We start from the raw sequence: 25429 nt of genomic DNA, 5'->3' as shown, positions 1-25429 counted from the left end.
ACTTTCTTTTACTCCTTAACAGCATGACTGGGAGAAAGGGAGCATTCCATGTGGGAATTCCATGTGGGAATTCAAGTACCTTCACTTGCTCACCACCACTTGTTTGTTTACTAGATCACATTCTTGCTTCTTCAAAAGGCTTACATTGTAGCAACATCACAGAGTTTGAAGTCAGAAATACCTGAGTTCAAATCTAATCCTTATCACTCGCTATATGACCTTAGGCCAGTCACTTCCTAGATCTGAGTTTTAACCCCTGTTTTGTAAATGAGGAGAATAGAGAAATCTACTACTGGGCTGGCAGGAGCATCACATTTTTTTAAAAAGAGGAGTAAGAAGACAAAGGGAAGTAAGTTACATGTAAACTGGAAAGTTCCCAAAATAATGGAACTTCTTCTATACATAGAGATGAAGCTGCAGACTTGGGGATGTCAGGAAAATTCAAATTCTAAATAATCATAATAATAATGTTTATTTATTCTTGAGAGAGAGAGAGAGAGAGAGAGGGACAGACGGAACATGAGCAGGGGAGGGGCAGAGAGAGAGGGAGACACAGAATCTGAAGCAGACTCCAGGTTCTGAGCTGTCAGCACAGAGCCTGATGCGGGGCTCAAACTCACAAACCGTGAGGTCATGACCTGAGCTGAAGTCAGATGCCTAACCAACTGAGCCACCCAGGCACCCCAGGAAAATTTGAATTCTAAATAGTATCTCCAAATGTGCAAGAATTTACATTGAGGTATGCATAGTAATAACGGATAATAATACCTTATGTTACCTTTACATATGTTACCTCCTTCAATCCTCATATGATTATGAGGATTAAAAGTCTTGTGAAACAGACTTTTAATGTGCCCTTTTGCAGATGAAGAAAACTAAGGATCAGAGAGGTTAAGAAACTTGCCCAAGATTACACAGCTCGTCAATGGTGAAACTGAGATTTATAATCCTATCTTTTAACTGCAAATTGGAATGCTTATGTTCTTCTCTCAGAGAAGTTACCTGAGCTCAACCAAAGTTAATTAAACAACTGGTAGAACCAAGATTTGAATTCAGGCTTTTCTGGCTGGCTCATATTACCTTCCTGAGATCCACCTAATTTATCATATATCAAATAATGCTAGAAAGTGTGAGCTCAATATTATACTATATGTTACCTAACTAGAATTTAAATAAAAATTTGAAAGAAAAAAAAAGAAAGAGCTAGCAATGATCTTAGACAGTATGTAGACTAACAACTTTTATAGATGTGGAAAATGAGGTCTATATATGGGAAAACACTTTTCCAAAGTCATACAGTGAGTTTTTGACAGAGGTGAGACAATATCTCAAACCTTCTAATCACTCATCTAGTGCTCTTTTCATTGTCTCATATATTCTCCTTCTCCTTTGATGCTTCTCAATGCACTATGTCATTACTTCAACAATGTTCTCTCTGAAAACCAAATCTTCTACCCCTATAACTGTTGGTTCCCAACTAGAGCATCACTACTTGCTCACAGTACTCTATGATCTCCTGAAGAAGCCTTACTCTTCTTTACTCTCTCCTTCATTCCCTGTTCAATAAGCTGCAAATTGCTCCAGATCTTAATTCCTTCAAATTCCGAGCAAAGAGGACAGCAAGTTAACTGCTGAGCTAGGGAAAGTCCTGGCTAGGTCCCAGAATTCTAGTCTAGTATTTCATTCTTTATACCTAGCTGTCCCACCTGAAAGACCTATCTTATGGCTCCAGACACCTGATGACCATTAATGCCTAATGCCATCTCCCTTCTATACTTCAAGGGTCAGAGTTACTTAATCTCACCTCGCAAGTGACTATTCACTTGACAGCTAATCAACCAGGTGCCAGGTTCCTGAGGCACCATCTCAGCAGTCACAAAGGTGGCTGGAAAGATGTGAGCCACATCAGTGCGGTGGCCCCGGATGGTTAGTATTTGTCCATGGAAGAAAGCTGTGTGGACATCTACTTCATTGCCCATGCCAAACAAGTGCCAGGCCACACGCTTCTGTGCACACATGCTTAGATCTGGTAAGTTACCAAAAACAAAGCCATTGATTGCTGCAAATAAAAATCCAAATAAAATATCAGAGTTAGGAAAATACAGCCTAATGGGAGAAGGTTTGCCATCTGACAATAATAATAGATAACATTTAAATAAATTTTTAAAAAGTAGACTATGTTGACCATATGCTTTATTTCATTTAAAACCTTACAAACACTCCTGGGAAATAAGCAGATATTGTTGCTCTCAAACAAACAACGAGAAAACCAAGGCTCAGAGAAATAAAGTTACTTCTCTGCCAAAGCCACAGAGCTATTAAGTGATAGAACCAAGATTCCAACCCAGAAATCTGAAGAAGTTTTCTAAAGAATGGGGTTTATTTTGCAAGCTAATCTTTCATTCCAGGCCAATTTCCTTCGGAAATTTCCACAGGACAATTTTCAAGTTAACTAATTACCATGGTTATCAAAAGCAATTGGTGTAACACTAAAGATAAATTTGAACTGTGCAAGCCATCCCTACATCTTCCATCTGAGTTTTCACCTCCCCTTGGAATTGTCTGGCTTTGAGAAGAAGTAAATCCCTTTCTTAATTAAACAAAAATAAAATCAAATTGTTTCTATTACTAAAATAAGTTATCTGCTCATGACTCAGGGCTTTTGTGTCTTTAGTTTGTTTTGGATTAATTAAGATGATCAACTCCCTCATTGCCAACCATTTCCCCCCACAAAGTGGGTAATTCTTCTAACCTTTTTAGGACAAAGAAATGTTGACTAATTATATCAGTGGGCAACCCTCACCCTGAGTGACTGAGCATATAGTACTTGACTTTAGAATTGATAACCTAGGCCATTCCACATTAGAAGGCAGGGCATCTAATGGCAAGAGCACAGACTGTGCAGTAAGACAGATAAGGGTTAGAATTTTAGCTGTGCAGTTTATCTGTTAGCTGGATAACAGCTGACAGATCTGTTAGCTGTGATCCTGGATCCTCAGTTTCCTTATAGGTAAAACAGAGAAAAGATACCTACTATTTTAAGTTCTTGTGAAGTTAAAAAGAACCAAATATGTGAAAGTACCCACCAAATGCTAGGCCCAGTACAAACTCTCCATCAGTCTTCACTATCATGGTGTGGCCACCCTCTCCCAGCTCACCATGCATCCTATTGCTTTCCTGAAAGGCCTCATCTTCTTTGTCTACTGAGGCAGGGTCTGAGCAGTAAGTGACAATGTTCTCATCAATATGCCAGCTAAGGTTCTCATCTACCACACTGAAGAGCAGGAAGAAATAACTGTCCACATCCTTCCGCTGAGGAGGGGAATTCCCATCCAGGGTTCCTAGAGTGAGAAAGAAAGATGCCCTTGAAAACATCCCTTCCTTAGCAACAGTAACCTGCAAAGGGTACTCATAAGAAATAAATAGCAAGACAGGGTGACTTAAGAGTCTGTTGTCAACAGGAAAACAGATAAGGCCTTTTGCTGATAATTTCTTTTATTTTCCTATTTTTAAATGTTTATTTATTTATTTTTAGACACAGAGAGATCAAGTGGGGGAGGGGCAGAGAGAAAGAGGGGGGGAGAGAAAGGATCCCAAGAAAGCTCTGTGCTATCAGCACAGAGCCCAACATGGGTCTCAAACTCACAAACCGTGAGATCATGACCTGAGCCAAAATCAAAAATCAGATGCTTAACTGACTGAGCCACCTGGCACCCCTTTTACTGCTAATTTCGATTTCCAAATTTCGATTACCCCAGTTAAACCCAATTCAGCTGAGCCTAGGACTTGAAGGTTAAGCATATAGGATTAATATCCCTCCCACCATCCCTACCTATGCCTTCAACCCAGGGCTTTAATCTGACCATACTTCTGCAACACCCAGGTCTTCTGGGCCTGGCAGTACTTAAACTTATCATATTTCCAACCAAGTTCCAGTTCTCCCCAAATCCTAATGGCTCCACTTTTGATATAAATCACACTTAAACTCTTAGTGCACACCTTACTTTTATGTTACTTGACTCTCATCATTACTAATTCAAGGTTTTAAAATGAAGAAAAAAAATAAGAAAACATTATTATTTTTTAAATGTTTATTTTTGTTTTTAGAGAGGGAGAGCTGGGGAGGGGCAGAGAGAGGGAGACACAAAATCTGAAGCAGGCTTTAGGCTCCGAGCTGTCAGCACAGAGCCTGATGCAGCACTTGAACTCACAAACCACAAGATCATGACCTGAGCCAAAGTCAAACACTTAACCAAGTGAGCCACCCAAGTGCCCCAAAAGTTTTTTAAAAGGTAATGAAATAAAAAAAAAAATAGTAGAAAGAAAGTTTAGTGTGGTTTATTCCTAATAATAAATAAAGGTGCTGGATTAACACTCCTTGAGGTTCCTGTTTAATATGTAGGTGATCCAACACACATCACTGCTTCCTGGAAATATCCCACACCACATCTCAGTAGCTTACCCATGGGGTCTGTACCTCTTTTACAAGTGATAAGGGGTCCAATGAGACCAGTAGCAATGTCTCGTGGAGCATCTACATGAGAATGGTAGATCCAGGTGAGGCATGCTGGGTCAGCATCAGTGGGTGCGTGGCCTTCTGGAATGGTCCAGTTGTAAATGTGGCTGCCTCCCGGGGGAACAAAGTCATCAGCTTTTAGCTGACCAGAGGAGCCATCTGGGTATAGGGAGCCTAAAAAATGAAATTGCACATGCCCAATCTCAGGGTGAGTGAGAACGAACGTAACAGATATAGAAGCCAAGAGAGAGATGATATATGAGACAGTGGTCCTCACAACCTGAAGAGGGCACCTGTTCAGGTAATATCCAGCCAAAGAACCACAGACTTTATATCAACCTCCCAGCACCTAGAGAGGTGCCAGCCATTGGAGAAGGAGCTGTGGCCATGGAAAGTGCTGCACAGCCTGATCCAATAGTATCCTCGTGCAAAACCAATGGCATAGAAGCAAGAAAGAAGACAGAATTCCTGCCCCCACCGCCCTTTCTTCAGGCCCTCTTTGGAAAATAGACAATTACAGAATTTCAAACTAAAGCTAACTGAAGTTCCTCAAAATATTAAAAATAAAACTACCCTATGATTCAGTAATCACACTACTGGGGATCGACCCCAAAGAAGAAGAAGAAAAAGAAAAAAAAAACTGAGAAACTCTTTATCTTTCCTTCTATTCTAAATGACAGCCTTGCTGTATAAAGAATTTTTGGCTGCATATTTTTCTTATTCAGCATGTGAAATATCTCCTGCCACTCCATTCTGGCTTGCCAAGTTTTAGTGGACAAGTCTGATGCTAACCATATATGTGTCTACCCTTGTAGGTTAAGGACATTTGTCCCTAGCTGCTTTCCAAGTTATTTCTTAGTTTTGTATTTTTCAGGTTTCACTCTGATACGTCAAGCTGATGACGTGTTTTTGCTGATTTTGAGGGGAGTTCTTTGTGTCTCTTGGACTTGAATGCCTTTTTTCGTTCCCAGATTAGGGAAGTTCTCAGCGATAATTTGTTTGAATAAAACTTCTGCCCCTTTTTTCCTGTTCATCTTCCTCTGGGACTCTTATGATACAGATATTGTTTCATTTAATGGAGTCACTAAGTTCCCTAAGTCTCCCCTCATGTTGTAATAGTTTACTTTACCTGTTATTTTCAACTTCATTATTTTCCACAATTTTATCTTCTGTATCACCTATTCTCTCCTCTGCTTCTTCAGTCCTCATTGTGACTAATCCAGTTGGTTTTGCATCTCAGTTATAGAATTTTTATTTCAGCCTCACTAGATTTTAGGTCTTTGATCTATTCAGTAAGGGTTTCTCTGGTGTCTTCTATGCCTTTTTCAAGCCCAGCTAGTAGTCTTATGACAGTTGTTCTAAACTCTTGTTCAGATGTATTGTTTATATCTTTTTTGAGCAACTCCCTGGCTATGATTTCTTCTTGACCTTTCTTTTGGGGAGAATTCCTCTTGTCATTTTGGCTAAGTTTCTGCCTTTTGCATGGTTTAAAAGCGTGTTATGTTTCCTGAAACTGAGAGTACTGCTATATTAAAAAGGGGTCACGTGGCACTTTAAGAAGTATTTCTGGTATATGCTGTGTGCACTCTGCTGTTGTGTTTTGTCTGCTCTTTCCCACTGGTCAGTCCTCTGTTGAGTTTCTCTTTGATTTTAAGGGGAAGTGTTTGGACATTTAAGTAGGTGTGCTTTGATTTGATTGTTAAAATAAGCCTAGAGGAAAAAATCCTGATTCCCCAAAACAAGAGAAATGGAAAGGGAATTTTAAAAAAAACCAGCGAATTAAAAAAAAAAAACTATACAGTCGATTCCAGAGAAAAATAAAGGAAAAAAATAGTAAAGTAAAAAGAAAAAGAAAATACAAAAAGAAGACTGATCACAAAAAAACAAAACAGAACAGAAATGGAAATGAAACAAACAAGAAACTATGAACCGATTCCAAAAAAAAAAAAAAAGAAAGAAAGAAAGAAAGAAAGAAAAAAAGAAGAAGAAGAAAGAAAAAACAGGAAAAAAATAAGCCTGGACCTATTTCCACCAGAACTGCAGGTGTCATTTTGAAGCACTCAATTTTCAGTATATTTAGTGCATGTTGGGTGCTGCCTATGCTGGTCTTCTAGAGGAGAGACATTCTGTGCTGGCTTAAAGTCAGTCTTGTTCTAGTAAATATGCAGTTGCCAGGCACAGGGGGGTGGGTTTAGTGTAAACATTTCCTGCTTTCACTGGGGGCTGCTGTGCTGCTCTGAAGTCCCATCCTGTTGGTGTTGGGTGGGGGGAATGGCACCACCCTAATCTCTTGTTCCCAGACAGGGGATCTTACACCCTGCACTGTTCAGGCAGCCATCACAGAATAACAATATCAGTCAACTTACCCTGCACCACAGCTCTCCTGTGTGCTTTCTTTGGCACATGGCTGGGATTCAAAACTTGAAGTCTTAAAGGACCCAGCACTGTGTGGACCCACCCCCTTCCTCTAGAGTAGAGCAAAAACACTAATTCAAAGGGATACATACACCCCTATGTTTATAGTAGCATTACTTACAATAGTCAAGACATGGAAGCAGCCCAGGTGTGCATCCATTGATGGATGGATAAAGAAGATATGATATCCATCTCTCTATCTATCTATCTATAATATAGATATCTATAGATAGAGTTATGAGTCTGTTTCTTGGTTTCTTCCCCCTCCCCGTTTTATTTCTGTTGCTTATATCTATAATATAGATAGATAGATAGATAGATAGATAGATATAGATATAGATATATAGATATATAGATATTGATATATAGATATATATGCAATGGAGTATTATTCAGCCATAAAAAGAATGAAATCTTGCCATTTGCAATGATATGAATAGAACTATAGAGTATTATGCTAAGCAAAATCATTCAGTCAGAGAAAGACAAATGCCATGTGATTTCACTCATATGTGGACTTTAAGAAAGAAAACATATAAGCAAAATAAATAAAATGGGGAGGGGGGAAGAAACCAAGAAACAGACTCATAACTATAAAGAACAAATTGATGGTTATCAGAAGGAAGGTGGGTGGGGGGATGGCTTAAATAAGTGATGGGGATTAAGGAGGGCACTTGTGATGAGTACCAGATGATGTATGGAAGTGTTGATCACTATATTGTACATCTGAATCTAATATAACATTGAATGTTAACTATATTAGAATTACTTTTTTAAATGAAGCCAACTTAATGATCAGTTGGTCCACTTACCCATTTTACAGAGGAGAAAACTGTGGAAAAATAACTTACCCAAGGTGATACAGGACGTTAGTGGCCCAGTCAAAACCTGATTCCTTCTACTTCCCTCACTGTTGTGTCATTATCATAGGCCATTGGATGGGGGTTACAGATTAGTAAACTGAACTTCCTCTTAAGAAGAAAACCGGACCTTTCAGAAGACTGTGACACTGTGCTGAGATGAACACTGGATGTTATATTTAAATGATGAATCACTGGGTTCTACTCCTGAAACCAATACTACACTCTATGTTAACTAACTTGAATTTAAATAAATAAATTAAAATTAAAAATAAATAAATAAATAAACCCATGGGCACAGTACCTGATGCTCACTAAGTTTTTCAAGGGCTTACGGAATTATTTAAGATTCAGAAGAAAGAATGTGTTGTTCAAAATGTTAAGGTAAAATAATGAAATTAGGATTATAAATGCTTACAAAATATAATATGTTAACTAGTCAAGTAAAACCCACCTCAACATATAAGTAAATTAAACATATGTAAATTATATTAAATGTGGTATATGGATGCAAAAAAAAAAAAAAGACTGTGACACTAGAATAACACTCCATTACATTTGAAGCACACTCTTCTCTTCCCAAAGTACAGTCAAATATTTTATGTATATTATGGAGGGCACTTGTTTTGATGAGCACTGGGTATTATATATAAGTGATGAATCACTAGATTCTACTCCTGAAATCAATATTATACCATATTTTAACTAACTATAATTTAAATAAAATTTTGAAAAAATCTTATTCAAGTAATTCTTTATGATAAAAGGTAGATTGAATCTCCATATTATCTACCCTGCCAATTCAGATCAATAAGGAGATTAAATATTATTTTCATTCCCAGCTCCTGTCTCTAAAATGACACTAAAAGAAATGCAGTCTTCGTTGTGGATAGGAGAAAGAAAGGGTGGTCTGATTTACCTTCTGAGTCCTTCTCATAGAAAACACCATGGGGGTGGATTGTGTAAGGACGAGTGGCAAAATTCTTCAGGTGGATAAGGATGACATCTCCCACCTCAGCCTGCAACACTGGCCCCAAGAAGCCCAGCCAAGTAGGCTGGGATATTTCATCCACATAAGAGCTATCTCTGTATTCCTTGTAGATGGTCTTCTTGTAGCTGCTCCCTATCCGGTTCTTGTCAGATTTTAAGAAGCTGGAAGCTACTCTGGGAAGAAAGAAAAGAACAATGCACAATTTTGCCACAGTCTTTAAACATCTGGAGACCTTTCTCCAGAGGGAGCTGACCAAAAAATGTCTATTTTTGTTTAAAAGAAAATGTGATTGTACTGATCAAAACACAGAAGCTTTAGGTTAGAATCTAACTGTTAGACAATGGGAAGCATTAAATTCAACTATATGAAATTGAAATTAGACCATATTAAATTGTTGATATTTGACCACTTTTAAACTACAAAAAAAAGGCAATTTCACACTTCAACCTAATATATAGTAATGAAGAGACAAGCAATTACAGACTCACTCTTTTTAGGTCATCAACTCCCAATCCATATGACCTGAACTTGAGTCATCTTGCTATATATGAGAGGTCTTCTAGCATAATGGTTAAGATCACAAGCTCTGGAGCCAGATGATTCCCATACTGCCCATATTGTCACTTACAAATTTGTGGAACTTTGAGAAAGTTACTTAGCTTTTTTTTAAAGTTTATTTGTATTTAGATTGAGAGAGAGATAGCAAGTGGGGGAGGGACAGAAAGAGAAGAAGACAGAATCCCAAGTAGGCTCCGCACTGTCAGCACAGAGCCCAATGTAGGGCTCAAACTCATGAACCGTGACATCATGACCTGAGACAAAGTCAAGAGTTGGGCGCTTAACCAACTGAGCCATCCAGGTGCCCCAAGTTATTTAACTTCTTTATGCATATTTTTCCCATCGTAAAATGGACATAATCATGGTATCCAACTTGAACAGTCAATACTGGTGACTAAAAAATTTTAAATACATAAAGAGCTTAAGACAGTGCCTGGAAAATAGTAACAGCTTAATAAATGTTAACTATTATTTCAAAGTATTAGGAATGGAAGATAATAAAGTTATCCCTCAAGGACACCTTTAATAAAAAGACTGTTACTCCAAAACTAGATGGATAGGAAGGTGGTTTTTAAAAAAAAGATAGCTGCTAGTCTTACTTTAGTTTTTCTTATAGAGTTCTAAGACATTACAATCAACTTTCGAAAACTCTGACACTTTGGGGAGACAAAGTGACTCAAGATCACAAAAGAATCTTTAATACATTTCTTTTTTTTTCCCCAATAGATATTTGTGGAGAATCTTCAAGCCTCTAAGATTAAGAAAGGTTAATCTCAGGAAGCCTGGGTGGCTCAGTTGGTTGAGTGTCCGACTTCGGCTCAAGTCATGATCTCACAGTTTATGGGTTTGAACCCCGTGTTGGACTCTGTGCTGACAGCTCAGAGCCTGGAACCTGCTTCTGATTCTGTGTTTCCCTCTCCTTCTGCCCTCCCCCACTCACACTTGGTCGCTGTCTCTCTCTTTCTCTCTCTCTCTCTCTTTCTCTCTATCACACACTCTCTCTCTGTCTCAAAAATAACCATTAAAAAAGAAAGGTTAATCTTATGGAAACTGTGAAAGGCAGAATTGTGACAAGAGTACCAATTTTGTATTCACTTTACCCAGGCTTAAATTCCAGCTCTTCCATTTACTAGCTGTGGGACTTGGGCAGGTCACTTGATCTTCCTGAATCTCAGTTTTCTCATCTATAATATGAGGATATTCATACTCACGTCCTAGAGTTTTGTGAGAATTAGGTGAGACAATGTATGTAAATTTCTAGTATGGTGACTGTCATAGAGAAAGTGTTACATGGTGATAGCCATTACTGTTAGTTACCTGATTCTGAGGATACCATAATTTTTCAAGTTTTCACATATCTGAAATCAATATAGTTCCACTGACCTATGGTAGCATGGTTCCATCACATACATCTTAGAAATACTGTATATTTTTCACATTTCTTTCTTCTTTGAAAGCATTGTAGATAACATTTTAGAATCAAGAGAATATGGAATTACCTTTAGGACCCTAAAAATGCTGGGACACCTCAGTGTGGAAAAGCAGACTCCATATAGGATGCTGGCACCTGAGTGAACTAACCATCTTACCAGGAAACGTGCCACTGTGTGTATGGCCATGGAGATCAGGAGCTGGCTAACCACACCCTGAAAAAGGTCTTCAAAAGGCTGCCTCCTGAGCTCAGTGGTGCCCCCCCCACTCCAGCTATAATTGCACAAATGATTAAACATACGTATCATTGTCCAGAGGCTGGTTCATGATGACATTCCTTCCCTTGGGAGCATAGTTCCACTGCACATCCAGGATGCCCAAGTAGTAGACTCGAGTGGCCCCATCAGTCAGTCGGGGCCACAAAGGTTGCAGAAACAACAGAGCCCAGAAGAGATGGCCTGGTTTCATGGCCCACATAACTCTGGGAAACAGGCAAATGAATAGCTGCTGGTATGAAAGAAAGAAAGAAGAAAGAAGAAAGAAAGAAAGAAAGAAAGAAAGAAAGAAAACAAAAGGGCTTTGTGTCTGGAAAACTAAAAAGGCAAGAGCCAAACAAAGTGCCTGAGAAAGCAAAAACCAATTAGCCCAGAATCTCTCTCTCTCTTACCTGATCCCTTTCAGTTCAAGAAACATTCAATAATATCTGTATATTGGACTTTGGAGAGCAAAGTTAAAAGGTCACTTATAGTGATAATTATGTATCACTTCTTTCAGATTAGAAATCTAGATAGAGTTCCTTCAAAAGTATAAAAGTAAGAATGTACTCTGGCCCAAGAATCAGAAAACAGGCACTAGAAACCTGATTTGGCCACTAACTCACTTATTACCTAAGTCAAGTCACCAATTCTTCCTCTGCTTCTTTTTTCATTGTTGTCACTTCCCATCCTCTTTGAATTGTGTTTAAAAGCAAATGATAATTAAATGTCCATGAACACTAGAATGAATGACTAAATTGTATTTTATTCATACAATGGAATTCTATATAGCAATGATAATGAACCCACTACAACCTTACATAAAAATATGGATGTCTCTCGCAAATGTAATGTTACAGAAAGAAACAAGACACCAGAAACCAGAGAAAAAGGTACATTCTATATGAATTAATTTCTGTTAAGCATAAAATCAGACAAAACTAATCTATGTTGTTAGAAGTCAGGATAATGTTTACCTGTGGAGTAAACATTAGGAAGGGAAAAGTGACTAAGAAAAGAAGAGGATAAAAGCTTCTAAGTAATGTTATGTATCTTGATCTACACATACTGGTTACATGCGTGTATTCAGTTTGTGAAAATATATTGAGCTATAAACTTGGAAAATATATTGAGCTATAAATTTAGCATTTGTGCACTTTTCTGCATATATGTTATACTTCAAAGAAGTGAAAAATGAAACAAAACAAGTGAGAATATGTGAGGGAAATATTAACTTCTCAGATGAAATGTTCTCTGCTATGCACAAACCCTTTTTATTGGACCAATCCTGAGTCAGAGTGAGAACAAAAACCTCTAGGCTTTCATTCTAGGTTTTCATAGTACATCAGCCAAGATGTTAGACTTGTGGGGGGGGGGCGATGAAACATTCAGTCATACCATACACAGCTACAGTCAAACTCAGAAACGCAGACAATAATATAAATACACATAAATAAGCTTATGCAATCTTATCTAAAAGCAGAAATGCACGCACTTGCATCCACCCATAAAACCACACTGTCACACAGAACCTTTGTACTTTAATAATAATAATAATAAATTGATATTTATTGAGTGTGCATAATAAGCCAGACACTATTCCATGTGTTTTATGTAGATTAAATCTTTTTTTAAATTGTTTTAAGTTTATTTTTTTAACTTTTTTTTAACGTTTATTTATTTTTGAGACAGAGAAAGACAGAGCATGAAAGGGGGAGGGCCAGAGAGAGGGAGACACAGAATCTGAAACAGGCTCCAGGCTCTGAGCTGTCAGCACAGAGCCCGACAGGGGGCTCGAACTCACGGACCGCGAGATCATGACCTGAGCCGAAGTCGGCTGCTTAACCGACTGAGCCACCCAGGCGCCCCAAAGTTTATTTATTTTTGACAGAGACAGAGTGTGAGCATGAGCTGGGGAGGGGCAGAGAGAGAGGAAGACACAGAATCTGAAGCAGGCTCCAGGCTCCAAGCCATCAGCACAGAGCCCAAAGCAGGGCTCGAACTCACAAACCGCTAGATCATGAGCTGGGACGAAGTCGGATGCTTAACTGACTGAGCCACCTAGGCAGCCCATGTAGATTAAATCTTTTAATCCTCACAACCGCACTATGAAACATATGCCATTATTATCCCTACATTATGGAGGAAAAAACTACAGAAGTGTAAAGTAATTTGAACAAGGTCACCTCATTAACAATCAGTTAGAGTTGGGTTGTTAGCCCAGAAATTATGATTCCATTGTCTATATTCTTAATCACCTTACTATACCACTTTCCACAAAATATACTTGCACACTCACATACATATATACACAGAGAACATGAATATGCCATATCCATAGCCATATCTGGGAAAACCCTGTACATTCTGAAACATGCAATCATATGTAGTTATAATCACTTCTAGAAACAGACATGCATACTCATATTGGAAGGGAGACACTGAATCGATATCATTTATGATTATGATAATAATTATGGAAACTGCCATTTATTGAGAAGTTACTATATACTAAACACCATGTTCAGTGGTTTATATAAATTATTTCACTAAATCCTAGTCCTACACTCATGAGATAGGGACTGTTAATCAAAAAGAGAAAATCAAAAATATGCACAGACTCACATATGGATAGGAAATTCCCAGATATTTATTCTGGCTAGGCCTAGATATTTACCTTGATTAATAAACAGAACAATAGACTTGTCTACAAAATCTCAGGCCCTTCCCCACACAGCAGTGGCCAAAGTGTTTATCCCCAGTCTCCATATGTGATTTGGCAGAAAGCCCTTGATATAGAGGAGGACCTGTTCCTGGATTTTTCTTTCCAAAACCTAGGCCTCCCACTGACCAGTTGGGTAGTCTTTGGTAATATTTAACCATGCTAAACTTTTTTTCCTTACCTATGAAATATATATAATAATATCAACCTTGGAGAAGTAAATTTGAAAACTTACACAAAAGGGCCTCAGTACAATTAGAGTTTGGAACATAACAGAAAGTAACTGCTTGTTTTCTTCTCCTTTTCCCCCCTGGCTATAGTTTTCGTTTGTTTGTTTGTTTGTTTGTTTTATTAATCTGCACTGTCCCCACACACCATATGTTCTATATTTCTACTCTAAGGCGAATCTAAATCCTAACTTCCCCAGAAGGCCCTTTGTAGGCTCTCTATACCAGTGTCCTCTGAAAGACTACTTACTCTCTATTACACCCAATTACATTAAGTCAGACTTTGTATTTTTGTTACCCTTCGGTGAGCTGCCTCATGAACTGTTTTTATTTCCCAAATTTGACTATAAACTCTCTGGAGGTGGACATCATGTCTTAGAAGTCTTTGTGTATCTTTTGCCAAAAATGGTGATGGGGGCTCTGCAGGTATACCATAAACAGCTACTACTAGAGTGTCATAAAGTGACACAAACATACATTTTTCCACTAGTTGACACTAGTTCAAGTTTGCCACTGATTTAAAGAGTGACTTTACACAAGTTACATCACCTTAGTGAGCCTGAGTTTCCCTATCTATAAAATAATAGAGCTGCATTATATAGTTACTACCTTTGTGGGGTCAGAATATTTGAGAATATAATGAAATGCAAATTGCAGAACTACAAAAAATATTTTACATAAAGAGCTCTCAAAAAGTCCTTTTAGGGGCGCCTGGGTGGCGCAGTCAGTTAAGCGTCCGCCTTCAGCCAGGTCACGATCTCGCGGTCCGGGAGTTCGAGCCCCGCGTCAGGCTCTGGGCTGATGGCTCAGAGCCTGGAGCCTGTTTCCGATTCTGTGTCTCCCTCTCTCTCTGCCCCTCCCCCGTTCATGCTCTGTCTCTCTCTGTCCCAAAAATAAATAAACGTTGAAAAAAAAATTTAAAAAAAAAGTCCTTTTAAGCTCTCACACTCTGCCAATACTCACATTCACTAATGAAACACAGGTGCATTTACATGTGTCTACACATAGTACCACATATGGTCACACAAATTCCTTGGAACACTCAACAGGAAGGGAGTGTCTTAATTCAACAAAAGTCTGGATATAACATAGACCTTGTGTAAGCAAAGATGCCAGCAAAGCTGTTGTGCCTTAAACTCACTTAACTAGAGAGAAAACTGCCCCAGGTAAAAGTTTCACCATTAGAGAAGTACATAATAAATGTGAAAACATTCTATAAATAAACCAGTACAGATCTTCAGCATACAATGAACAAGCATTAAAAAGTGGTGACTAATGACCAGAAGAGCAAGATAATAAATCCTGGGAGAAAAATGCTACCTAGCATTTGCCTAGCACTTCCCACTATACAACATGGTTTTTATATCTGCCATCTTGTTAATTCTAAACTTTTGTGAGATAAGGATTGTCTTCCCCATTTTTCATCTAGTGCACAGGGTTTGAAATCAGACTACCTAAACAAAATCCTGGCTCCACTTTTTCAAGCTCTGTGATTTTATAAACTGCTTCATTTCTCTAGACATAGTGTTTTCATCTTTGAAATTAAATTAATACTATTAGTTACATCTCAGAGTAGCTTTGAGTATTAAATAAATTAAAATCTGTAAGTTAATAGGACACAAATAAGTGATCAAGTTGCCCAAGTCAGTAATCAAAAAGTATTAATAGCTATTATTATTACAAATGGGAAACAGGTTTAGAAATGAAACTTGACAGGATCACGAAGCTTTAACATTTTATAGATAGCTACAACATGTACACACTCATAAGTTCCGATACACAGTAACACATACTAAGCATACATGTACATGTATATGTATATGGCTGAGATTAGTCTCTTTGGAAGCAACATGATATAATGAAAAAAAATCAAAACTTTTGAGTCAGATAAATTCAGGTTTGAGTATTGTTTTCAGTTGTGTTTGAATGAGATAGCATTGAGTACTTAACAAGCACCTGATAAATATTAGTTTTCTAAGTTTCTAACACACTGGCTAGTCCTCTTTTTCTTCCCAAAACTGCATTTGTTGTTGCTACTGTTGTTGTCATTTTTAATTTGTTTTTATAATACAGTATAAGAATAGAAGAAAGGTAAAACCCATAAAACTCCTTAAGGATCACTTGGGTATTTAATGGTAAAACTGAAAGTTTTCATATTGTAGAAAAAAAAGGGTTATAGTTCCAGAATCATCATGTATTAGTTGTGATATTGAACAAGCACCTAATATCCTGAGCTATAAGTGGAGGTGATCTGTTAAATGGAAATAATCTCTCCTTTGGGCTCCTCAAAAGTTTGCTATGAAAATCTGGTGAGGTAAAGGATGTAAAACCCTATGTAAACTTTTCACTTGGGCAGGGCTATTTTCTCCCAGCTGAGTCCACAGGAGGAAGTCTTAAAGAAAGGCCAGACTGAGGATGGAAAATAAGAGGGAAAGGTGAAAAAAAAAAAGAAATGAAATAGGCAAGGTGAGCAAGAGTCGTGGATGAAAAGAAAAGAAATAAAATCAAAAGAAAGAAAAGAAAACAAAACAAGAATGAAGAGATGACCAAAGGAGGAGACTGGGAAATAGAAAGATGGAGAAAGAGAGAAAGAGAAAGGGTGAATGAATTTTTGGGCTACTTGGAATTAGATATAGTTTAACTAATATACACTTGAAAATAGCCTTAGGGGGAAGGTCAGCTAGCAGTAGGTCAAGCCTCTCTTTCCTTTACCTTATCTTCCTGTCATCTCAGTATCATGTGGGCCTGATCCCCATTACCCAGGACAAATTGCTGTGTTTTCCCTAGAATTTGCAAGTTTTTCCTTCAACAAAACGATGCTCTTTTCTCTCCCTCCATATTTCTCTCTGCATTGGGCTACACTGGGCTGGACAGGTTTATTTTAGAGTGAAAGGATCACTCAAGGGAGCACAGGAATTCTTAGCTACTCTTGGCCGCCTGTCTTAATCTCAGCAGCCTTCCTAACAGAACCCACTGTCAAGACTGACCTTTTAGTTCTCTGTTTTTTAAAGGTTTAATGCTCTTTCTTCACTCTGTAACTCAAAACAAAACAAATGAGCAAAGGGGGGAAAAGTGAGAGAGGGAGAGAGAGAGAGAGAGAGAGAGGCAAGCCAAGAAACAGACTGTTAACTGTAAAAAATGAACTGATGATTTCCAGAGTTGGTGGGGGTGGGGGGATGAGTGAAATAGGAGATGGGGATTAAGGAGTTCACTTGTGATAAGCACCAGGTGTTATATAGAAGTGTTGAATCACTAAATTGTACACCTGAAACTAATATTACACTGTATATTAACTAACTGGAATTTGAATAAAAACTAAAAAAAAAAATAGATTCCATATAGGGATTTTCTCACCTTCAATAGGCATAGGCCTTTCTTTTCTGGGACGGAAAATGGAGAGAGTGTTAAAAGCCCCAAGAGGATCCAGATAGTACAAATACAATTTGTATTATTGTTTAATCATTATTACTGTATCCTAGTATTCCGGAGGTAGGAAAATTGAGGCCCAAAAAGGAAGGGACTCACCTAAAGTCCTCAGAACTAGTACTAGAACCTAAGAGTCCTGATACCTCAGCCTGGCAATAATTTCTGGCATATCATCTTTATATCATTTCTGGGACAATATGATTCCACTACATACTTGCATTTGTAGTAATAAGACTGCTTTATTTCTTCATACTCCAATTGTGGTATCATAGAAGCAAACTAATTTGAAATCAGAAGACCTAGAATCAAATTCTTCCTCTTGCCTGTAATAGCTATGTGATCTTTCAACAAATCACTTTTACCTCCCTGAGCCTCAGTTTTCTCATCCAAAAATAGCAATATTTATCTTACAGGAGTATTTTGAAATTAAAATAAATAAATGGATTTGAGACCCTAGCAAAGGGCTTGGAATACAATAGATGCTCTGTAAAAAGACTGAATGCATTATAGATTCATACATCCATAAAGACTTTTAGAAACCATCTTATTTCAACCCCAGAGAGGTGAAGGGATTTGCTCAAAGTCAACCAGCCAGTTACTGCCAAAGCCAGAATTTGAAAACATGTTTTCTAAAATATTTCTACTATTTAGACATTATGTATGAGAAATAATTTAGATTTTAAGCTGATAGTTTGGTTCAGCTCTCGTTTATTGGCTTAGTTTATGCCAATCTGGATCTCAAAACACGAAACCAAGTGGTTGTTTCAAGCATTTGAGATTCTCACTTTAGTCTTCAGATCCATCACATCAATAAACTCCTCAATTTGTGAGACAGAGGACTAGCACATTATTTCAACAAGAAAATTAACTACTCTCTACAACTCCATAACCATTCCTGAAGCAGTTAAGCCAGGGTGGTCCTGGTCATTTTGGCCAAAGGAATGAAAGGAGCCTATTGTTCACTTTAACTTCCCTGCACACCTAGCCAAGCTTCCTCCAACTTCTCTGCCACTGACTTTCTCTCCCAGTGGCCAAAAATTCTCCTAAATCCAGCCACATAAAGGTTTTACAAAGAAAAGAAGGTGAGGTAGGGTTTGGAAAGGGAAGAAAGCAAGCTTACCTTTGCTAGAGTAAATCCTTCCATATTCATGTCATCAGCCTAGTGATGCTGCACTGCAGACCCCAGCGAGAGACAGCCAGCCCTGTTCAGTCAGTATCCTGGGTTACAGAGCCTTTCTCATAAATTAAGTCCAAGATTCCAATTTGGCTGGTGTTACTGGGGTGGGATGAATGGACGAGGGGCAGTGCTGGATGCCTTATATTGGAATGTCTTGTTTATCCTGGTTTGGTACAAAACACTAGATGGTTCTTTGACCATATATGGGTGTTTTCCAAATCCTGATTAGGATCTCAGGAGGAATCACAGGGGGTGGGCTTCATTTTTGTTATTGAAGCTTGGTAGTTGGTCTTTTGCTGAAAAGGGGAGGAGAATGCACTGCCAGTTGCCCATTCAAAGCTCACAGATTCCAGCAGCTCTATTTCAGAAATATTATTAAATGTGGGAAGGGGCCCCACCACCGCCAAATGTTTTCCTTCTTGCTGTGAAGCACAGTTATCAGCCATGTCTGTTATTCTAAGGTGATCATTGCTTGTTAATAGAGAAAAATGAATCTGGTAATAAAACAAAAGAGCTTCCTACATGTCAGGCCCTAAGCTAACCACTTTACATGCATTCTTTAAGTCTCATGAATATCCTGTGAAAAGGCTGCTCTTATTCTTATTTTACAATTGAATAAAACCAGTCTTTGAGAAGGAAGGTAACTTGTTCAAGGTCACACAGTTAGGAAGTAAAAGTTGAGTTGGGGATTTTACTGCGTATGTCTAGACTTTTAGCTGCCACACTACCACACTGTGCTGCTAAGGGGAGAAACAGAGGACCTTTTTGAGTTAGGAAAAGTGACTTCAAAATTATGTGCCTGCTGTCCACCAGTTACTGATAGTTTTTTTTTTTATGTACATTAGTTCTACCTCTGCAATTTCTAGCAACTCCTACAGTGAAAACCCAGGACTATATTACCAACATTTTTCCATCAAGGAGACCAGATGTAGCTTGAAAATAGGTCAACATCCTAAAATCTGAGAAGACCCAGAATAACTGGAAATATTAAATTAAAAAAAAACTAAAAAAAAAAAAAAAAGTAAATGGGCCCTAAAATTTCTAAGTGAAACTGGAGTTTGGATTAAAAAAAATAACAAAAAAAAAACAAAGGCTATCCTTGTCCCTGCTGGAAAGAGAGAGTAGTGGAAAGTGATTAGCCTCAGTCAAGTGCCCTAGGTTCCAGCCCTGGTTTGCTCTGGCAGTAATCAGCCATTTGGCCTTGGCCCAGGCTCTTATTTTCTCCTGGCTACACTTTCTCCATTTGCATAATAAAGGCATAGAACTAGATACAGACTCTCCCAGCTCTATAAACTTACATATCTGGGATTCCATGAAGACAGCATATTATTTATATTAACAGTAGAAGAAAAAGAGATTTCAAAAATGCAAAGTATAAGGAAAGAATGGGTACTGAGTAATTGTGGAGAAAAGGCAGATAATTTCATGCCTCTTTGGAAAGGACTGCATCTACCCAACAGAACAAGGTATAAGAAGGAGATAGGTATGATGGTGATTCCACCACTTAGTATCCTTACTTTGTGATGAGAGATCTTGGCTAGAAGCAGATGCTGTTCTCCAGGCAGGCTTGACACATCTTTCTCTCCTGGATTCAAAGTGTCTGGAGCAGGGTCCAGGGAGGAGGACTTTCAAAGACTGAACTGGTGGGGCAAAGTCTGGCTCATAAACCAGTGGAGGTGCTTAAGAGTGCCTAGACACTTGGGAGCTGCCCTCACAGACTGCACCCCAGGCTTAATCAAGTAGAAGCAACTGACGGGGAGAAGGGTGGAGTCGCAAGATACAGTTCCCTGAGAAATACTTAGTGATCAAAGGAAGCTGGATCAGGCTACAGCAGCCCTTGGAGTTACATGCCTCTTTCCCTACCTGGCACGGATGCAGACCTTGGAGTTAAAGGGGAAGGTGGGGATCAAACCCATTAAGCTGAGATCCAAGTCCAGGCTCTAAGGCATTTATGACAGGGAGTGGAAGGGATAAGGCCTCTGTTGTGACTCATAAAAGACAACAAGAAAGAGGTCATATAGACACACTTAAGCCAACACAATGAAGGCTGCAGGAGGCAGAGAGGCTAGGTTTCTGAGCTTGTTTTATTCATTCAGCAATTCACTGCAGGGCACACAATGCCTACCTCTTCTACAAATCCTAGGCATATTTCTGGTGTTTTTCCTCAGGAGACACCTAAAAAATGTTTAACTTGATACCTATAGAATAGAGGTTTTTAAAGTATTTCAGTAAAAGGACAGTTAATAAATATTTTATTTGGAGAACATATAGCATCTCTCTGTCATAAGTATTAAAACAGGCTATTGCAGCACATTGGATATATCTATGAACCAATAAAAGTTAATTTCATAAACAAGAAGCAGGACAGATTTGGCCCACAAGCTGTAGTTTGAATACTCCCACTACATCCTGCTTTGAAATATAAACACTTGCAACATGGCAACTTATTAAGAGCACAGAAACTAGAATCAGACAATCTGGATTGAAATCTCAACTCTACAACTTCCTGAGCCTGTGACCTTGGAAAAGTCATTAAATCCTTCTAAACCTCAGTTTTACCTCTGTAAAATTGAGTATAATAATAGTACATATCTTATAAGGCTTTTATGAAAACTGAAATAAAATTATACACAGTATATTTAGCACAGTATCTGGCAAAAAAAATTCCAAAAAAAAGTTATCACTCCAAATTTTTCAACAAAGAAATTAATCTAAATTCTTCTTAGAAAACAAGTTGTACTAATTCATGGTAAAAATAAAAAAAGAATATTTTGGAGTGCCTGGGTGGCTCAGTCGGTTGGGTTTCTGACTTCAGCTCAGGTCAGTTCAGGTCATGGTCTTGTGGTTTGTGAGTTCGAGCCCCACATCAGGGCTCTGTGGTGACATCTAAGAGCCTGGAACCTGCTTCAGATTCTGTGTCTCACCCTCTCTCTGACCCTCCCATGCTCATGCTCTGTCTCTCTCTGTAATTAAAAAAAAAAGAATATTTCATGAATGCTGGTTTTAAGTTTTAGTTATTTTACTAAAGAAAACACAGGTAATCTTGGATACATGATTTTGCCTTTATGGGACTGAGTACTTCACCTGTAAAATGAAGAAGGCGGTCTAGATTTGTCATTTTTCAAAATTATTTTTGACAGCAAAACTATTGACCCAAACAGAATCTTACAGTAAATGCCCACTACCTATGGAAGATGAAAGTGTAGCTTTTCTGGTAAGGCTAGGAAAAGAAAAAAATTGGTCAGGGCTAAGGGTACCTAGGGACTTTCTCACTTGTATGGCTGCCCACCCAGGCAATGTGCTTAACCCTGGAGCACCAGCAAGGAATCTTGATAGCTTTAAAAGAACATTTGAGAAACACAAGACCAGAATGTACTTAAAAGTCCCTTAAGTCTCAAAACAAAAAGGCACCCTGCTGAATGGGAGAAAATACTTATAAATGATATATCCAATTAGAGATTAATATCCAAAACATATAAAGAATTTATACAACTCAAAACCAAAACCCCCATAAAACCAAATAATATGATTTAAAAATGGGTAGAGGGCCTGAAGAGGTCCTTTTATTTAAAAAAAAAAATTAAAAATAGTCTCTTAAATACAGAGAACAAACTGGTGGCTGCCAGAGGGGAGGTGGTTGAAGGGAGGGATGAAATAGATAAAGGAGATCAAGAGTACACTTACCTTTATGAGCACTGAGCAATGTTTAGAATTGTTGAGTCATTACAGTAAATACCTGAAAGTAATATAACACTGTATGTTAATTATACTTCAATAACAAAAAACAAAAAAAAAGAAAGGAAGAAAGAAAAAGTCCTTTAAGTTTCAAATACTTTCACTAACCCATCCATTTATCAATTCACCTAATTGATATTTCCAAGTTAACTTTGTATGGATAATCACAAGGCATGGCCCTAGGATGGTTAGATGAGAGGTTCACAGGGTAGCTCACTATCTAATATGAGAAGCATGGTGTTTGAAGTTAGGACTAGCGATTGTATCCTACATGGTTTCTTCTGAACTATGTTACTTAACCTTTCTGAGCCACTGTTTCCTCATCTGTAAAATAGAAACAATAAAACATTCATGACTGGGGGCACCTGGGTGGCTCAGTCCATTGAGCCTCCAACTCTTGATTTAGGCTCAGGTCATGACCTCAGTCATGAGATCAGGCACTGCATCAGGCAGTGTGGAGCCTGCTTAAGATTCTCTCTCTCCTTCTTTCCCTGCCTCTTTCTCTCTCTCTCTGTCTCATAAATAAATAAATAAATAAATAAATCTCCATGAGTGTAACATTGTGAGGATTAAATAAGCTTGCATTTGCATGAACCATTAGCACACTGCTCAACACATTAAGGACCTTCAATAAATGTTTTATTTTTCCTTTCCATCCTTCTTACAGTGAAATTTAGCAACAGCATAAGGTACTTGGTGAAAATAAAAGCCATGGGCAGGGTTGCCTAGGTGGCTTAGTGGGTTAAATGTCGGACTCTTGGCTCAGATCATGATCTTGCAGTTCATAAATTAGAGCCCCACATCAGGCTCTCTGCGATCAGCACAGAGTCCACTTCAGATACTGTTCCCCCTCTGTCTCTACCCCTCTTCACCTCTCATAAATACATAAACAGAAACAAAAAGCCATGGGCAGTGTTCCAGCATAGCCAGTCTGTGTACTTTATCACAGGGTCATTTGATTTAGCTTACCCTTAACAGTTCTAAAAGAAAGAAGAAAGAGAAAGAAAGAAAGAAAGAAAGAAAGTCCTATGGAAAAAAGTGGGGAGGTTCAGGGATGAAAAGGTTTTCCCCTAGAGACCACACCTCTGAAGCCACCACACTCCCTTTACATTCCCCACCACCACTTCTGACCAGCAGGCTCCATCATGCTTTGAAAGTATTCATCTACACTGCTGCAATGTGTAACTGTCCTGGGCTCTCTCAGGAAACACTAGTTCTTGAATTCTATTTGCTGCTTTCTTCAGCCCTCCAAAGCAATGGGTCTCACCCTTAAGTATGCACCAGAATTCCTTGGAGGATTTGTTAACGCAATGAGTGTCTGCTTCAGTAAATCTGTGGTGAGGCCTGATAATCTGCATTTTCAACAGGTTGCCAGGTGATGCTGATGCTGCTGGACTGAGGACCACACTTTGAGAACCACTGCTCAAATCTCAGTTGCTTTGAAACTCACCCCCTGCTAGCTAACTTGAAAATGCAGACTGATTCTTGGATTCTTGACACCCCTAGTCTTCAGGTATCTATCTATGTCCCAAGACCAAAGGTATATTTCCTTCAGCCTCCTGGTACTTTATTCATGTACACACTCCCTGAGCATCCTCCTAACACTTATTTACCCACTTCTTTGTCCCAGACCCTTCCTACCTGTCTTGGCAAACCTCTCTTTCCCCATCATGCTCAGTTAATATGTCTTGTTTTTTGGCTGCCTTCCTTGAACAGCTCTATGAATGGCATTAGCTCCTACTTTACTCTTCTTTACATTATGTGGCTTCCTGATTGTGGGTTTTGGGCATGGACAATTCTGGTTTGAATCCTGTTTCTGCCTCTTCCTGAAGAGGATCTTGGGGAAGTTGCTTGAATTCTCTGAGCCTTAATCTGTCACCTGCAAAATCAGGTTGTGAAAACAAAATGGAAGAATGTCTATAAAAGGGCATAGTACATACTAGTTGACCAATTAATGTTACTCTCTTTCTTTACCCCCTCTACTTTCCTTACACCTGCCTATCTTCCCCCACCCCCCAGTAAGAAGCTGGCAGTAAATAAGAATTAGACAATGCAGGAATAAAGTCTTTCATTAGTATTAAAGAACATGGTAAATGAGAGAGGGAGGCCTATACAAAGTGATCTATCACTTAAGAGAAAGGAGAGATAATTTTCAAAGGGTGGGCATCAGGATAAGCTTCAGGAAGATGATAGCATCTTCCCTCCCACTCCCATTTCTCCAGCTAAAAAGCTGAATGTCATCCAAGATTCCTAGTTTTTGTCTCACTCTCCACATGCATTCCATTGACAAATGCTGTCATATCAGTATTCTAAATGTCTTTTGAATACACCTACTTCTCTGTTTCTCCACTACCATAGCCTTGGTCTGAGCCATACTCATCTCTTAACAGGATCATTATAATAACCACCTTGCTGTGATTTTTGCCTTAATTTCTGTCCCACATATTCTGCTCTTCAAATAACAGCCAAAACTACTTTCCCAAACCACAAAGGTGATTTTTACTTAATACCTTATTTAACACCCTCCAGCAGCATTTGCTGTAATGACTGAAATTAGAGTAATACAGAGTTTAGCAGGGCCCCTGAGTAAGGAAGACATTCAAACTGGTAAAATGTGTTGAATATATGTATGTGTGAATGCATATATGGAAATATCTCCAAGATATATCATTAAGTAAAAGGCAAGGCACAAAAGAGTGAACATCTTGCATTTGCTTTATAGATACACACATGCACACACATACATCCACACACATCTATGTACGTATGTGTGTGTGTGTACACACACACAGATGGTAGGGTAAGGATTTTTTTTCTGATAGTCATAAAAATATGTTTTTTTAACAGTGGTTTCCTTTAGGGAGAGTGATCTGGTTGGGAAAGAGTGATTTGCATTTTTCATTTTGAAATTTAATGTTTAAATTTCAAAACTTCATATATTAATTTTTTTAATTATGTAAAGTGAATATAAACTCACTTTTGTTTCTTTTTGTGTGTGTTTCTATGCATGAAAAAGAAAGTTATAACTGTATTTTAAGAAAACTAATGACTTCATTTTCACTAGGACAAAAGCCAAAATCTTTAACAAGGACTACATGGCTCTTTGTGATGTGCACC

General features: G+C 38.4%; 1 protein-coding gene and 1 pseudogene across 6 annotated transcripts in view; one reads left to right on the top strand and one right to left on the bottom strand.

Moving 5' to 3' along the window:
• HEPH (hephaestin) overlaps window positions 1-11252 on the bottom strand; it is an 82030-nt gene extending 70778 nt beyond the window's left edge. For 5 of the 6 annotated variants that reach the window (XM_047843952.1, XM_047843951.1, XM_047843954.1 and 2 more), the window contains exons 1-5: window positions 11073-11239; window positions 8711-8955; window positions 4478-4690; window positions 3159-3341; window positions 1805-2059 (exon numbers count right to left, since the gene is read on the bottom strand). In XM_047843952.1, the coding sequence (XP_047699908.1) occupies window positions 1805-2059; window positions 3159-3341; window positions 4478-4690; window positions 8711-8955; window positions 11073-11239 (1063 nt within the window). Of the gene's footprint in view, window positions 1-1804; window positions 2060-3158; window positions 3342-4477; window positions 4691-8710; window positions 8956-11072 lie in introns of all 6 variants that reach the window. The other variant, XM_047843953.1, reaches the window with a different exon arrangement.
• A 13588-nt stretch (window positions 11253-24840) lies between these two features.
• Window positions 24841-24939, top strand: LOC125158010 (uncharacterized; annotated as a pseudogene).
• Window positions 24940-25429: the final 490 nt, after the last annotated feature.

Source organism: Prionailurus viverrinus, chromosome X (genome assembly GCF_022837055.1).
Source record: "Prionailurus viverrinus isolate Anna chromosome X, UM_Priviv_1.0, whole genome shotgun sequence".
NCBI lineage: Eukaryota > Metazoa > Chordata > Mammalia > Carnivora > Felidae > Prionailurus > Prionailurus viverrinus.
This window is presented reverse-complemented; position numbering and strand designations above follow the sequence as displayed.